The sequence below is a fragment of the Caenorhabditis elegans genome, chromosome I (assembly GCF_000002985.6).
Source record: "Caenorhabditis elegans chromosome I".
Lineage (NCBI taxonomy): Eukaryota > Metazoa > Nematoda > Chromadorea > Rhabditida > Rhabditidae > Caenorhabditis > Caenorhabditis elegans.
The window spans coordinates 14271439-14287250 of record NC_003279.8 but is presented as its reverse complement, the minus strand read 5'-3'; the positions used below and the strand labels follow the sequence as shown (position 1 = coordinate 14287250).

The following is a 15812-nucleotide window of genomic DNA, read 5'->3' as shown; positions in this document are numbered from 1 at the left end:
AGCCCTGACCTATTAGAAAAACTACAAACGCCACCAGTCTTAAACCAAACTGACTCCATTAACACCATCTTGTAAACTTTATCGATTATATACATGTGTAGCGTCGTATACATTGAAACAATACCTGCCCCTATAGTCTCTGCTCATTCATTCAGTCTCAGACCTGCACAGTCATGACTACCTCCACTTCATTTCCTATTCTGCTATTACCCCCAAAATGTCTACAACACGCACTAAAAGAAATGAAGCATATGGATTTGTAAGTCATTGCTTTCCATCACTATGAAGTTCAATTTGTTACTAAATTGTTACTACTAAAATTGATGTCTAATAAGTTAAAATAATTTTCCAGCATCTACTTCTCATTTGCGTCGAAACAGTGCATGAATCTTGCAATAACTGTAAATAGTAAAGCAACTCGTCTAGAAGTAAAATGCACACACAGTTGTAAAAAGCACACACCCCACTGTATCATGGTTGAAGCCAAGTTCATGGACAATAAATCTGCAGGGTTTTGGATATATACTGATATCACAACTGGAGGAGATCGAGATTGTTCTGAAACAATGTCACCGCTGGATGGAAAGTACTATGGGCATGGAAGATGGAGAGTGGCAGAAAAATATAGAAAAATGCCCAAGATTACACTTCGCAAACTCATTGAGCATTTGCTAGTTCTACTCCATCTGCCGAAAATCCATGTTCTTAGTTTTAAAAATATGTCGGATTTACAATCAATCAATGAGATATTCAAAGGATTTCCGATTGGATTATTCAGCGCATCGGCTTCAAAAATGGATTATAATGAATGCATGTTCTATGATCGAGTTCTTCAACTTTTTTCGGACAACACGGAACGGTTTTCTATCGAATACAGTGAAAGATTTATCAGCAGACATGAGATACACGATTTATTAGCCAGAGATCTCCATCGTATAGTATTTCTCGATTGGAGACCTTATTTGCTACAGGCAATAAACTCGAATTGTGAGCGTATAGTGCTCGAGTGTTATGTTGAAAGCCAATTATTGAATAAATTTTTGAAACACTGGATGCGAGGGTCGAACCCCAGGATGAAATATCTTCAGGCTAAAGTTGATATTAAGAATCAAAAATACAAATCACAAATACTAGAAGGAATTGAGACATTACCCCTTAAGAACAGAACATCCATTGAAAGTTTCGACGGAAAGAAAGCCAGGATTAATTTGATGAACGACGGATTGTTTCTGATGTATGTTAGAATTTAACTATTGAATTTCTTTCATATTAATTGTTTTTATCGTTTTGTTTCATCAATAAAAGTTTTTCATCATCAGAAAGCTTGAAACAGACTTGAACATCAACGATCGGAAGAATCAGAATCAGTCTGGAGCAGGGCTGAGCGGCTGGCTGATTTTGTCGGCTGTCGGCGCCGGCCGACAGCCGCTCAGCCCTGGTCTGGAGATCCCACGGGAACATTTCGTTTTATATTTTTCTGCAGCGGCAGCACGTGCTCGCTGGCTGTCTCAAAATTCACGTTTTCTCGCGGACGAGAAAACTTGAGAAATGTGAGAACATGGCCTAGAAAATCCTGGAAGAGGAGAATTCCTCGTCCACAGCCAAAATAGCGTGTGAAAAAAGAGACGCAGACGGCAAAACGGTTATTCTTTGCGTTTTTCACGTCCAGAGAAAAAAGTAGTATCTGCGTCTCTCACGCCCAATGGATAGCGAGAGTTGGCGCCAACGTGAATTCTCAATGAGGCGCGTTTGCTTCAAAATTATGCAAAGGGACAGCCAGCGACCACGTGCGGCAGCTCACGGTTACCATGGTTAACCGAAGCAACGCTGTGTCTGCAGTCTCCCAGGCACTCTCACAAATCGATAATTAGGCGGCAGGCCTCCTTAAAACTACACCTGCCCTTACAGCCTTCAGTCTCATCTGTACAGCCATGACTACCTTTCCTATTCTTTTATTACCCCCAAAATGTCTACATCACACACTGAAAAGTATGAAGCATATGGATTTGTAAGTTTTTAAAAAATATTTTGCGAGCTCAAAATACCGAATTTATTAATGAAACTTCTCAAAAATTATTCAACAATTTTTTATGGATGATCAAAGTTTCGATAAAATAACACTGATTTTGGCCAAAATCTTGAATTTTGCCCATTTTTCTGTGTCACTTCTGCCCGAAGTTGACTTTTTCGGAATTATCATCCTTTATTATATATTTTGGTAGTTAAGCGCTTACAATTTTGTAAAAAGTATGTAAAGGATGGTGATTTTAAAAAGTGAGGGGCACTTTGAACTGAAAAAAGTCGCTCTGAACATTTTTCAGTGCTTTTTTCACAACTTTCATGGTCCCTAGAATGGCTCCAAATGTGAATTTTTGAAGATTTTTAATGATTTCTAGGATGTTCAGGGGCTGACAAACATTCAGAAATTTTTTTAAAACTTTTTGAAATTTTTGAAAAAATCTGAAATTTTTTGAAAAGTCTATAGCAACATTTTTCAAATGTTTTTTTTTCTGAAAAGCTGTTTAAGTTATTTGAAAAAAAGCAAAAATTTTTTGGAACTGAAAAAACCAATATTCGGAAAAATTGTCATGCGGGGTCGAACCCAAGACTTGAAAATAATAATACTTTCCGTGTTAGCTAAAAACAGTGTATTTTTTCGAAATTTTGAACCGCCATAAAAAATTTCATTAACATTTTAGAGAAGTTTCAATTCAAAATTCGTTATTTTGAGCACATTTTTGCAAGGATTAAAAAAAAACAACCAAGCGTAGAACAATTTCTGAAAAAAATTGCAAAAAATTCAATACCAAATTCCAACCAAATTAAATTAAATTTTAAAAAATTAAAAAAAAATTTTTTCAGCATCTACTTCTCATTTGCGTCGAAAAAGTGCATGAATCATGCAATAGATGTAAATATCAAAACAACTAGTCTAAACATGGGATGTATACAGAGCCCCGACTATATAGTAGTTGAAGCCACATTCAAAGACAGACAGTCTGCAGGATTCCATGTTAATACTGATATGCACCTGACTGCTGGAGGAGATCGAGATTGCTCGGAACAAATTTCACCGATGGAAACAACATATAATGCTGATGGACGTCTAATGAGATCGGCACCTGAATATCGAAAAATGCCGAAGATCACACTTCACGAACTGATTGAGCATTTTCTAGTTTTAGTCCATAGGCCCAGAATCCAATATCTGAGTTTTAAAAACTGTATGTTGGATTTAAATTCAATCAGTGAGATATTCAAAGGATTCCCTATAGGAATATTGAACATTTCTGCTGAAAGATACGATTCCAATGAGAATACGTTCTACAGTCAGATTTTACACAATTTTGCGGACCAAACGGAACAATTTGCTATCGAATACGGTGGAATATTTCACAACAGACAGCAGATTCACGAGCTATTGGCCAGAGATCTTCATTGTGTAGTGTTCACAAAAATGGCGCCTTCTTCCTTGCAAATAGTAAACGCTACACGTATTGTACTAGATTTTCAAGTTGAACCCCAATTTCTGAACGAATTCATAAAACTCTGGCAGCGAGGTTCCAACCCCAGGATGAAATATTTTCAGGCTAGAGTTGATGTTAAAAATGAACAATGCGGATCACAAATACTCAATGGAGTTGAGACATTTTCCTTCGAGGAATATGGTAGAAGAGCCAAGGGAAAAACAGCCAGGATTTTTTTGAGGAAGAATGGATTGTTTAAAATGTATGTTGGTGTTTGATTTGATTTTCTATTAATAAAGTATAAAAATGAATAATTCCTCTGTACCAGGCTTTTTTTGACTTTCACTGCTTTTCTAAAATTTTCAAAGAAGTTTTACTCCGAAATTAGAGTAGAGCTCCCAGCTGAGTGAGGCGCGGAATGCGGACCTCGCCGCTGTGTGTGAAGTGCGAAGGATAGTTATGTGGAAGCAGCCGACACGTTCCGGGTTCCGCAGCTTGACGTGAAACGAGTCGCTTGATGTGCGGAACGTCGCGCGAAAATAGTTATTTGGAAGCGGCCGACACGTTCCGGGTTCCACAGCTTGGAGTGAAGCGAGTAGCTTGGTATGCGGAACGTAGTACGAAAAGTATTTATGTGGGAGCGGCCGACACGATCCGGGTTCCGCGCCGCACTATACATCAGATACATGCGGCTTGAGTGAAGCCGTGAGGCCGGTGGCGACCTCATGGGAGCCCTAAATTAGCGATTTTGCAAAAAATGTTGCCTTTAATGCAGCCTATAGGATTAAATATTTTTAGCCTTGCAAACCTCCCGTATCAATAGATACAGCGCCCGAAATCTCGTGAGTCAGAAGGTAGGGCATGCCTACCTTCTTGTCTTCTAAATCAATTGGTCCCTAAACCCTGCAAAAGCCCTCCTAAACCAAAATCCAGAAATCCGAAAAACCAAAAACAAAACGAAAAAAAAGAAGAAGAGACGAGATAATTGGTCAAATCGGATTTGGATTCATGTGAGGAGGTGTAGATTTCCAAGTTTTCGCCACGTCTTTTTCCGCTTGGAGAATTGGCTTTGTTTAGGATTTTGCCACGTCATTAGAGCCTGTGCTGAAAACGAGATATTGGCTGGATTTAAGATGGCAATCTGGAAAAATTTGGGAAAATGTGTTTCAGCTTCGGCCTGATGCTTAAGCCTAAGCCTAAGCCTAGTTCCAAGCATATCCCTAAGCCTAACCTTAGTTCAAAGCCTACGCCTAAGCCTAAGCCTAAGCCTAGTCCCAAACCTAAGTCTAGTCCCAAGCCTAAGTATAAGCCTAAGCCTAAGCCTAAGTCTAGACCAAAGCCTAAGCCTAAACCTGAGCCTGAGCCTAAGCCTAGGCCTAACCCTAAGCTTAAGCCTGAGTCTAAGACTAAGACTAAGACTAAGACTAAGACTAAACCTAAGCCTGAGCCTAAGCCTAAGCCTAAACCTAAGTTTTGCTCTAAGCCTAAGCCTAAGCCTAAGACTAAGCCTAAGCCTAAGCTTACGCCCAAGCCTGAGCCTAAGCCTAAGCCTAACAAGCCTAAATAGCTGACGCTCGCCACTGACGCAAAGCCTTAGCCTAAGCCCAAGCCTAAGACCAAGCCCAAGTTTAATTCTAAGAATAATCCTAAGTCTAAGCCTAAGCCTAAGCCTTAGCTTAAACCCAAAGTGAAGCCTAAGCCAAAGCCTATTTCTGAACTCCAAAAATCTCCTTCCTTTCCCGTTCAAAATGCTCCAAGCCGAAAGAAAATTTGATTTCGTTCCCCCTCTCCCCGACAAGCCCTTCAAAAAAAATTCAAGATTTCTCAAGAAATGAAGTGGATATGCACTTGACGTCTTCTTCTTTTTTCTTCGTTTGTTTTTTTCTTTTTCTTCCTTCAAGCCGTCAGCTGCTTCTTCTGCACACATTGCTCCCAAGGGTCGAGCATTTTTGATGGATGGTTGAGAGCATAAAAAGATGGAGATGTGAGGAATTCGAAAGTTTTGGTTCTCTGGGTTGAGGAATTTGCAGATTTCTTCGAAAAAAATTGTGGTCGAGCCTAAAAATATAAAATTATTTGCTCAAATTATTGAAGCACCGGGTTTGACCCTAAAAAATTTAGTCCAGAAAGTTACACTGTGAGCCCATGAAGTCCAGCATCGACTAGAGCTAAGTAGTCCGTACTAAGCCCTTAATTTCACTTATGGCATAGCACCAGGCCCAGGCCTAGGTACACCTGGGGTAATGACCTTTTTTTCGAGAAAAAAACCTTGTTTTTCAGCTTGAGGAGCATGCCCAAAACATGGTGCATCGAAGAAGCCCTAGGCCTAAAGCCTACAGGTAAACGTGGGGTACTGACTCATTGTGCATCGAAGGCCCCTTTAAACTCTGCAATCAAATTTGGCCAATTGTCGCCTACAACTCATGTGACACAAGCCCTTCCTTGTGTTTTGCTTAGAATGATGCTAACCCGGATGTCTAGGCACATCCTCTAGCGTTTTTGGAGAAAAAAGTGAAAAAGAAAAGAGAATAGATTTCTCGTCCCGTCATCTATGGTATAACGTGACTCCGGAGGGAGTATCGAATCACAGTTTCACACATTTTGTGACGTCAATCAGGAGGAAGCCGGGAGCTGGGTTCAAAGAATTATTGGCTCAAACCCTTAAGAATTTTCCTAGCGGGCCTGGATGTACGTAGTGTCAGAGTGTCTCATTTCGGCTTGATCTACGTTGATCTACAAAAAATGCGGGAATTCAGATGCAGAGTTGTCACCTGATGGTTAAGAACGTGCTGACGTCACATTTCTTGGGAAAAAAATTCCCGCATTTTTTGTAGATCAAACCGTAATGGGACAGCCTGGCACCACGTGGGCCTGCAAAACCGCTTTGGGGCTTTTTTTAGCTGGTCTAAAATTCCTATCAAGGCGCAGAGAGCCTCAGACTACTCCACTAGACTAGACTAGGCTAGACTAGACTAAACTAGACCTGACTAGACTAGACTAGGCTAGACTAGACTAGACTAGACTCACTATTAAACTACTGCTAGCCAAATTTTCAAATATTTTAAGTCTATATGGGCCTTGAAAACATTTTTCGCAAATTGTTTTGAGTAAATTTACTTCTAGTCATTTTTGCCGAAATTTGGCAGCGTGTACCCCAAAAACCATGGGCTGAGGCCTATGTAGCTAAATTCTGGCCCCCTTCAGGCCAAATATTTTCTAGAAATTTCAGATTTTCAGGGATCCAAGCCCTTTTTTTGGGCCTGGATACCTCTAAAACACCCCAGCTCTCTTTCGAATCGGCTTCCATGGTGATTTTTCATGTTTCAATGCAAGAAAAACATGTTGTCAAGCCATAAAAAGCTCATGTCCCATAAATTTTTTGTAGGCTCAGCTGGAAGATTTTGTGAAAAAATAGGAAAATCTAAGAGTTTTTTTCCTGAAAATCCAGAAATTCCCGAGAGGAATTTCAACCAAATTTGCACCGAAAAAATGAGTTCCGCATCGGATTACCCACATACAAACTGCGAAATTCCACGGCTCTACAATTTCAAGTGCACAATTTTTTTTCAATTTTCTGATTTTCACCAGCTTCAAGGCTTTTCAGTTCCGGGATCTGAACAGACTACAAACTACAAGGGACAATAGCGCAGTCGTAGGCCCCAAAAGCCCAAAGCTAAAGACTACAAACTACAAACCAAAAGCCCGAGGACTAAGCAACGTCAACAGGGAACTCTTCAGCCTTCCCTGTCGATGCACCATGTCTCTTTAAGACTACAAACTACAAACTACAAACTACAAGCCCAATGACTACACAACGCTAGCAGAGAGCTCTTCAGCTTTCCCTATCGATGCACCATGTCCTTAAGACCCATCGCCAGAGACTATAAACTACAAACTATAATCTCAAGAACAGAGAATTGCTTGGCTTTTTTCGATCGATGCACCATGTCCTTTTCAGACTACAAACTACAAACTACAAACTACAATTTTAAGAACTTTGCCACGTCGTCAAAGGCTCCCACCGATGCATCATATCCTATAAACTACAAACTACAAACTACAAGCTCGAGGATTATACCACGTCAATAAGAGGTTCCTTGGCTTTTTCCAGTAGATGCACCATGTCTCTTTAAAACTACAAACTACAAACCTACGGTAGTTTTTGATGCTAAATTGGGTGATCCTTAGGGATTCACGGACACCTTTTTTCTTGTCTACCACCTCCGTCTTCTATTGTTCTTCCAGAAAAGTGACGTGGACCCCCTCCCCCCCCCCCCTGGTTGCTAGTGTGGACTTGGAGCCCTCCCCCATGAGGTTAAGCTCATCCTTCTCTGCTCCTCACTTCAAACAAAAATAAATTTCTTTTTTTTTTTTTGAAAAAAAAGCGAAGAAAAAGAAGACGTCAACGTCTCCGGGCCCTGGAATTTGATTTCGGCCGGGCGCTTCCTCCTCCTCCAGCCACGCCCACTCACTAGCTTTTCTCAAAGTTTTGCGGCGGGAAGAGCCAGTGTGCTCTTTTTGGAGCATTCCCTAAGGCTTTACATAGATTTTTTTGTTTTTTTTTTTTGGTTTGAGTCATGTGAGGTTCACCTTTTGAGGACATGTAGGGATATTTCTTTGAAATTGTGGCTTTTTGGGATCATTTTAGACTCCAAAATTCAATTTTTTAAGCGGATTTTTAAAAATTCTGGACATTTCCAAATAATTTGTAGACACTTTTGACAATATTTTCATTTTTGGCAACAGAAATCTCGGAAAATTACCGTTTTTTGAGATTTTTCTGAAATTTTCCGAGTATCGGCAGATATTTAGCTATCGGTCTGTAAAAATGGCTAATAATGAACCTAATCCAGAGCTTGAGCCTATGCCTATGCCTAAGCCTAAGCCTAACCCCAAGCCTGAACCTAAGCCTAATAGTAAGTCTCACTTGAAATTTTGTCTTTGACGTGAGGCTTAGCCTAAGCCTAAGCCTACGCCTGAGCTTAAGCCTAAGCCTAAGCCTAAGCCTAAGCCTTGGAGAACTCATGGTGCATCGATTAAGCCTGTTTTTCTGTAAGTTCACACCGTTCTTCAAATTTTGAATAATTTTTTATCAGAATATCCAATTTTTGAATACATTTTTCATCAAAATTTCTATTTTTTGTGAATTTTTTCCTAGGAAAATATGATTTTCCAAAACTTTTTCGACTTGAAAATTCACTTTTTCATAATTTCTTAAGAGTAAGTCCGTGTTTAATAAATTATTTTATTGCTTTTTCCACTGAAAATTGGAATTTTTAGCTATTTTTCAGCTAAAGGTAGACTTTTTGCCCATTTTCCCATTGGAAAATAGGAAGGATGTAGGCATTTGAAATATTTTTTTTTCAGTTAGAAAACATGGTTCTTGAACATTTTTCTACCTTAAATTTGCTTTCCAGCTCATTTTTCAGTTGAAAATTTAGATTTCCTGCCAAAAACTCAGCGAATCAAAAACAAATTTGGCAACTCAGCAGGTTTCCACCACTCCAATCCATATAATTACTAGCTGCTCCTGGAGCTCCGTGTCCCGTGAGAACAAAAATGACCAACACCACTAATTTTCTCCATCCTTTGCTTCTTTTTCTTCTTTTTGCTCCCCACCCTTCATTATTTTTTCCCTGTTTTTTTCCACTTTTTCCAGCCAAGAAATGCTTCGCTTTTTTTTCTGTAATTGATTTTTTCCGAGAAGGTTTTGAAGCGGGAAACTAGGTTTAAATGATAGAAAATTTCAATTTTAGTGTAAACATCGATTTTTGTTTTTGAGGAACAACTTTTTTTGAAAAAATTTTTGAAAAAAATTTTTTGGAAATTTTCAAAAAAAAAAACATTTTTCTGAATTTTTTTTTATTTTCTCAAATTATCGATTTTCTGTCCCAATTTTCAATTTCACACCCAAAAACCATCAATTAACACATTCTAAGCTCTTCTGAATACCTAAAATAGAGGCTTAATTAAGGCTTAACCTATGATGTGAAATGGGTATTTTTAGATGTTTCTCTAGGGTTTTTCAGCTACTTTTAGCGCTAGAAAATGCTGGAATTTATTAAATTAGTGTTTAACTGTGCAGAAATTGGAAAAAATTGTTTTCAAAAATGAAATAAAATTTGATTTAGAATATACATAATTTTTTTTTAATTTGGACATTTTTTTTAATCAATATTTTTTTCGTTTTTTTTTCTATATTCTATTCTAAATTTCTAAATTTTCCTATCAGTTTTTCAAATCTCCCGCTACAAAAAAAATCTAAAAGCTTCATCTATATTTAGCATTAAATATAGGTCCCCAGGGGCTTGGGGTCCAGAGATTTTGAAATTTTATCGATGACGTCATGGGAAACTTTTTTTCGGGCTAGTAGATATTTTCGTATTCATATCATAAGTTAAAAAGGAGTAGAAGATTTTAAAATATAATTAAAAAGAAACACTTTTTTTTTGGAAATGTAAATTTCGAAAAAAAAAATTTCCGAATTTTTTTTGAAAATGACGTCATCAACTTTTTGAAAAAAAAAACTTAATCTCATTTTATTTTTCAATTTTGAAAACAAATTACGTCATTGTAATATAAAATTTCCGAAAAAATTGTTCCTAAAAAAATTTTCAGACTAAATTTTTTTTCTCTAATTTTTTAAAATTAAATTGTTCTAGTGACGTCATAATTTTATTTAATCCAAAATATTGTTCACGATATTTGAAAAAAAATTGCTAAAAAGTTTTCTGTAAAACGATTTCTTTAAAAATTTTTGGCATTTTTTTTGTTAAACTTTTTCGTTTTTTTGTTGTTGTTCCCAGTGTCATCGATACCTTTTAGAATTAATTTTTTATGACAATATATTTTTTCTAACATAGTGCTTCTCATATTCGTTTCAAATTTCAAAAAAATCCAAAATAAAAAGTGACGTCACTGCAAAAAAATTTTCAAAATAAAATTCCAAAAAAAAATTTTTTTTTCAAAAAAAAAGAGGGCGTGTGAGAATTTTTTGAAATTGGAGCCCGTAACACTGAAAAGAGCACAAAAACATCAAAAAGGTGAGACGCAGAGTACAAAAGACCGCGGCGGATTCTCACATACATTGCCATCGGAGAATAGCCAGCTAATTGAATATGTGATGCCGTTTTTCTTGCTTTTTCCGGATTTTTCTTATGGATTCTTGCATGTCACGTGGATTTTAAGATTTTTTAAAGATTAATTAAATATTGGTAAAGTTTTGAAAAAAAAATTCAAAAAAAAAATTTTGAAATTTTTTTTTTCAAAAATTCCAAAACTTTATATTTCAAATTTTTTTAAGTCCAATTATTTTTAAAGCATAACAATACTTGTATATACCTTGTAGTCATGTAATGTTTGCATTTAGAATTTTAGGCGCCAACGTTAAGTAAATTGAAGGCTTCTCGTGACAAACATGTTTGACAACTCGTTTGACGTAATTTTTACATTGATTTTAGAGATTTTTGGGTCAGGTTACCATTGGTTTTGAAATTCTGAGTATTTGGGAGGTTTTTGAATTTTTTGAAAAAAATAATTTGTGGAAAAAAATTTTTCGATTTTTTTTTCGCTCAAAATAAAATTTTTCTAAAAATTTTTAGCCTGCCCTACAATTGAAAAATATGTTACCAATAATGTGAATAACTTGAAAATTCCCGAAAAAAAAATTAAAGTTTCCCCAAAAGTCGTGTTTTTTTGAAATTTTGAAAAAATAAATTGGAATTTTTTTTTGCATTTTTTTGCATTTAATTTTCAAAAAAATCAGACTAACATTTTCACAAACTTTAAAAATTTTACATCTTAAGCTCCGCCCATTTCCAGCCAAATTTATCAAGAAAATTCCTGGGAAAAAAGTGAAAAAATTTCCCCAAAAAAAAAATTCTGAAAATTTTCGATTTTTTATTTTTCCAAAAACATTTTTTATACCTTTGTGACTAATTCTGCCCTAAAAATTTGTGTTTTATGTTGTATTAAGTAGGTGTTTTCTGATCTGAGCATTCAATTTTTTAGAAAAACAAAATAATTTGGCTTAGAATTGTCAGAGCAATTTTTATCAATTTTTATGGTAAAAGTTTCATAGTTAGATTTTTATTGATTTAATTGTTTATTAAAAAAAAATATTTTGAAAATTTAATATTACTAGATTTACAATAATAAGAGAAAAAAACTTTTTTTTTTCAAAATTTCAATTATTTTTTTTTCTTCTTTTTTTCTTCCGTGTGGAATCTATCCTCTTGGCACAAAAAATCCGAATTATTCAAAAACCAATAGCAAGAGAGTATGCAAAAAGTGAGAGACGCAGAGAAATCTTGTGAGCTCGTGAGAGACTCCTCTCTGCTTTTTTGGACGGCGGCAACCAAAAGCCAACGGAGATTTTTTTTGTGAATATCTTAGAGTTTTAAGAAGATTTTCAGATTTTTTGAGTTGTTTTTTTGCAGCTTAGAGTGTGGTTTTTAGATTAGATTTGGGCTTTTGGATTAAAAAAAACAATTTTTTTCAAAAAAAAATGTTTAAAATATTGAATACCCGCCAAAAAATATTCAGAAAAATTTGAATTCCCGCCGTTAATATTTAGGAAATTTTGAATTCCCGCCAAGTTTTTTTCGGAAATTTTGAATTCCCACCAATTATTTCCCGGATACTTTAAATTCCCAAAAAAAAAAACTAAAGAAATTTTTAAATATCCGCCAATTTTTTTTGCTAGAAAACTACTCAAAATTATTGAAAATTTTTAAATTTTTTTCCTAGAATTGAATTCCCGCAAAAATAAATAGAACATTTTGAATTCCCGTCAATTTTTTTTGCTAAAAATTAGACTTTGAATCCCCACCAAAAATTCAAAATATTTAACATTTTTGAATTCGCGCCAATTTTTTTGCTAAAAATTTGAATTCGCGCCAATTTTTTCGCTTAAAATTTGAATTCCCGCCAAAAATTCAAAAATTTTGAATTCCGCCAAAACCTCCCCCAATATTGATTTTCTCGAAAATTCAAATTTCCCGCCGTAAAAAATTCATTCCTCTCATTTCAACTAACCAAAGCTCTACTAACATCTCTACTCTCTACTAACCACTGTAAGTTTTGAAATTTGGAAGTTTTTTCGGCGGTAAATTCGAATTTCAGGTCAGTTTTGACTGAAAAATGCAATATTTTGGGAGAAATCTAGGAAAATGCATGGTTTTTGGTGGGTTTTCGGGACGAAATACAGGGACCAATTGTAATTTCTCATGTGGTGTCAGAGTGTCCCATTTCAGCTTGATCTACGTAGATCTACAAAAAACGCGGGAAAAGAGACGCGCAAAGTTCTCAACTGATTTTTCATGATTAAGAACGTGCGCTGACGTCACATTTTTTAGGCAAAAAATTCCCGCATTTTTTGTAGAACAACCCGTGATGGGACAGCCTGGCACCACTCGATTGCTCTTTTTTTTCTGAAAAATTCTTATTTTTAACCAAGTCTCACAACTCATTTTTCATCTAGAACTTGCTCAATTCCTCCGGTTTTCTTCAATTTCACCTTTTTCTGTCGATTCTCAGCAATTTTGCACTTAAAACCTCCGAATTCTTCAGGTAAAACAATGACGACCCCTAACAACGGCGTGAAGCTCATCATTTTCGACAAGGACGGCACTTTGCTGGATTTTCACAAAATGTGGATGCCATACGCGACTACAACCGTCCGATTGTAAGGGTCCCGGGGTGTTTGGGGTCTGGAAATCATCTACATTTTCTTTTTTTTCAGGTTGGAAGCCGCCACCAATCTTCGTGTCGGGCCGGCTATCTACAAGACTTTGGGCGTTGATCCGGTTGCTGGAAAGGTAAGGGGAATTCAAAATTTTGAGTACTGTGAAAATTAGTCCAAAGTGGCCCAAGGTCTGGAAGTTTTAGGCCAAAGTCTTCTCATTCTAGAAGGCCCACTAAATGCCTGTTCTTAAATGGGCCAAAGCATGCAAAAAGTCTGGCTTGAACCAAAACTAGTCTGAATTTCTTACCGAAAATCGGCCCACGGTCTTATTCAAAAACTAACTATAGTCCGCCCCAGACCCGATAAAAGGAAGCCCTTGCCCAGCTCTCAAGAACAGACCACAAGTAGTTGACAACAATGACCAGGCCTTAAAATTAGCCAATTTGCTCGAGGCCGGTTCAAAGCCTGTCCTAGGCCTGTCCTAGTTGTCAAGGTTCGGGCCTAGTCAGGCCAATATGAGATTAAAGCTCTTAATAAAGGGAAGCCTGCTCAAAACCTCTTTTCGGGTTTCCATAGGTTTCTCTAGATTCTGTCCTAAAATCTTGATGTGGCGTAGGCTGGCGTAGTCCAGTTCGGCCGGAAGCCTGGCTAAAGTCAGCCCAACTGATCTGCTGAACTTACCCCTAAAGCCCTTCTTAAGCTGCTCAAACATCCTTTTTCCAGGTCTCGATGGGAGCACTCGCCGAGAAGACGCTCACCGGCATCCGTGAGGACATCTCCTTGACTCTTCAGGTTTGCCCCGCTTCCCCGGCCCCCAACTCACTCACTGGAAATTTCAGACCTTCGGACTCCTACCAGTTGAAGCCGACGCGATTGTCCAGGGATGTGTCCCAGAAGCATCTCCAGGTGAGATGTCACCAGTCTGTGATATGCCAGCGCTGTTCACCACGCTCAAGTCGATGGGGATCAAGATTGCCGTGTGCACCGCTGATTCCAGGTTGGCTCCGGCCTGTGGCTCATTTTTTAGACACCTAGATTTCTGTTTCAGAGCAGCTACTATGGATCAGATGAACAAGATGAATGTGATACCATTCCTTGATGACATCATTTGCGGAAATGATGTTGGCATCGTGCCAAAACCATCCCCACACTGTGCGATTCAGATTTGCAAGCGATTGGGCGTCGAGTTGAAGGTAAGGCAAGGCGGGCAGGCAGGCGGGCAGGCCAGGCAGGCGTAGTACACCATCTTAAATAAATTAACTTTCCAGGAAACCTTGATGGTCGGCGACACGATTGCCGACTTGAAAATGGGCAAAATTGCGGGTCTACGAGCAAGTGTGGCTGTGATGACGGGCGTCGGAACGCGTGACACGTTGGCACAGTATTCGGATTATTTCGTGAGTTTATAGGATTTTGAGCATGAAATTTGGATTCAGCGCACTTGAATTAGTCTAGTAACACCTTAACAAAAAATCATGCCAGCACGCGGACTCGAACCCCGGTCTTGTGATTGGAAGACTTGGGAAATCGCACTGAGCCATTTGTGCACTTTTTTTTTTGAAAACTGGAAAACTTGCAAAAATTGGAAATAAGAGTTTTCTGGTGGTCTTAAATCATTTTTTCACATTTTAAGGCTCATATGATACTTTTTCAATCAAAAAGTAACAATTCATGTGATTTTTTTTTTGGCTCCGCGAGCTGTTTCAAGCTTTCTAGTATAAAATTTTAGGCTCAGCATGCCCAATTCAGTCTATTAACACTTTAACAAAAAGATATGCCACTGTGCGGACTCGAACCCCGGTCTTGTGATTGGAATACTTGTGAAATCGCACTGAGCCATTTAGCCAATTTCCTTAAAAATGCTTTTAAAAAAACCAATAATTTCAATTTTTTGCAGCTCGAGGATATCAGTGAACTTCCACATTTGATCACAAAAACCATGACAGAGGACACTAAACGCGGATGAGAACTGAACTGACCCAGCAAAAAATCAATAAATTCCATAATTTTTTTTCTCCACAATTTTTATCCCCTTGTAAATAGACTTTCAGTCTCTTTTATACTGATCTATCGATCTATTTTGATCTCTTCTCTTCGCCACTTATTTCCATTGAAAAAGCAATAATTTCTGAAAAACTCACTTGTAGATAGTCCTTGCTCTCTCTCTCTCTGAAACTTGTAGAACAAATAAATTTATTTTATTTTGTGGAAAATGTGTACGAATTTAGTTTTTAGCTGAAAATTTGAGAAAAAGTCGGGAAAAATGGTCTATTTTGTGGGGAATTTCTTGAAAATGAAAAAACGTGCCAAAAATCAAATTTGAAAAAAAATTGGCTGAAAATTTGACAAAATCCAGTGAAAACATAGAAGTTTAGCTCAAAACTCGAGAATCAGTTTGAAAACAGCCAAAATTGTTGAAAAACCGCCAAAACTTGCGCAAATCCCTGTAAAAATTGCCTAAAATTCTGTAAATTCAGCTAAAATTATTAATCCAAAGAATCTGCAAGTAAACATGATAAAAATCAAAAAATCTCCAAAAAAAATTGGTCCAAAAACAGTACAACTCCTATAAACACGTGGTGTCAGAATGCCCCATATCGGTTTGATCTACAAAAAATGCGGGAATTTTTTCTGCAGAAAAGTGTGACGTCAGTATATTT

General features: G+C 37.2%; 3 protein-coding genes and 3 non-coding genes across 6 annotated transcripts; 4 read left to right on the top strand and 2 right to left on the bottom strand.

Annotated features, from left to right (window-relative positions):
* Positions 1–161: 161 nt before the first annotated feature.
* fbxb-68 (F-box associated domain-containing protein) lies at positions 162–1317 on the top strand. Its single transcript, NM_061094.4, has 2 exons — positions 162–259; positions 353–1317. Exons 1-2 carry the CDS (start codon positions 174–176, stop codon positions 1248–1250), a joined length of 984 nt encoding a protein of 327 aa, NP_493495.2. The 5' UTR covers positions 162–173; the 3' UTR covers positions 1251–1317.
* A 608-nt stretch (positions 1318–1925) lies between these two features.
* fbxb-69 (F-box associated domain-containing protein) lies at positions 1926–3781 on the top strand. The gene is made up of 2 exons (NM_061093.4): positions 1926–2008; positions 2863–3781. The coding sequence occupies exons 1-2, from the start codon at positions 1932–1934 to the stop codon at positions 3743–3745; spliced, it is 960 nt and encodes a 319-aa protein (NP_493494.1). The 5' UTR covers positions 1926–1931; the 3' UTR covers positions 3746–3781.
* Positions 3782–5110: 1329 nt separating this feature from the next.
* On the bottom strand, positions 5111–5176 carry F09C3.8. Its single transcript, NR_050738.1, has one exon. It is a non-coding gene; the product is annotated as an Unclassified non-coding RNA F09C3.8 (non-coding RNA).
* Positions 5177–8422: 3246 nt separating this feature from the next.
* Positions 8423–8470, bottom strand: F09C3.9. The gene has a single exon (NR_050736.1). It is a non-coding gene; the product is annotated as an Unclassified non-coding RNA F09C3.9 (non-coding RNA).
* Positions 8423–8470, top strand: F09C3.7. Its single transcript, NR_050737.1, has one exon. It is a non-coding gene; the product is annotated as an Unclassified non-coding RNA F09C3.7 (non-coding RNA).
* Positions 8471–13037: 4567 nt separating this feature from the next.
* Positions 13038–15358, top strand: nanp-1 (Phosphoglycolate phosphatase). The gene is made up of 7 exons (NM_061092.4): positions 13038–13152; positions 13210–13285; positions 13876–13944; positions 13992–14149; positions 14201–14345; positions 14421–14549; positions 15050–15358. Exons 1-7 carry the CDS (start codon positions 13046–13048, stop codon positions 15116–15118), a joined length of 753 nt encoding a protein of 250 aa, NP_493493.2. The 5' UTR covers positions 13038–13045; the 3' UTR covers positions 15119–15358.
* Positions 15359–15812: the final 454 nt, after the last annotated feature.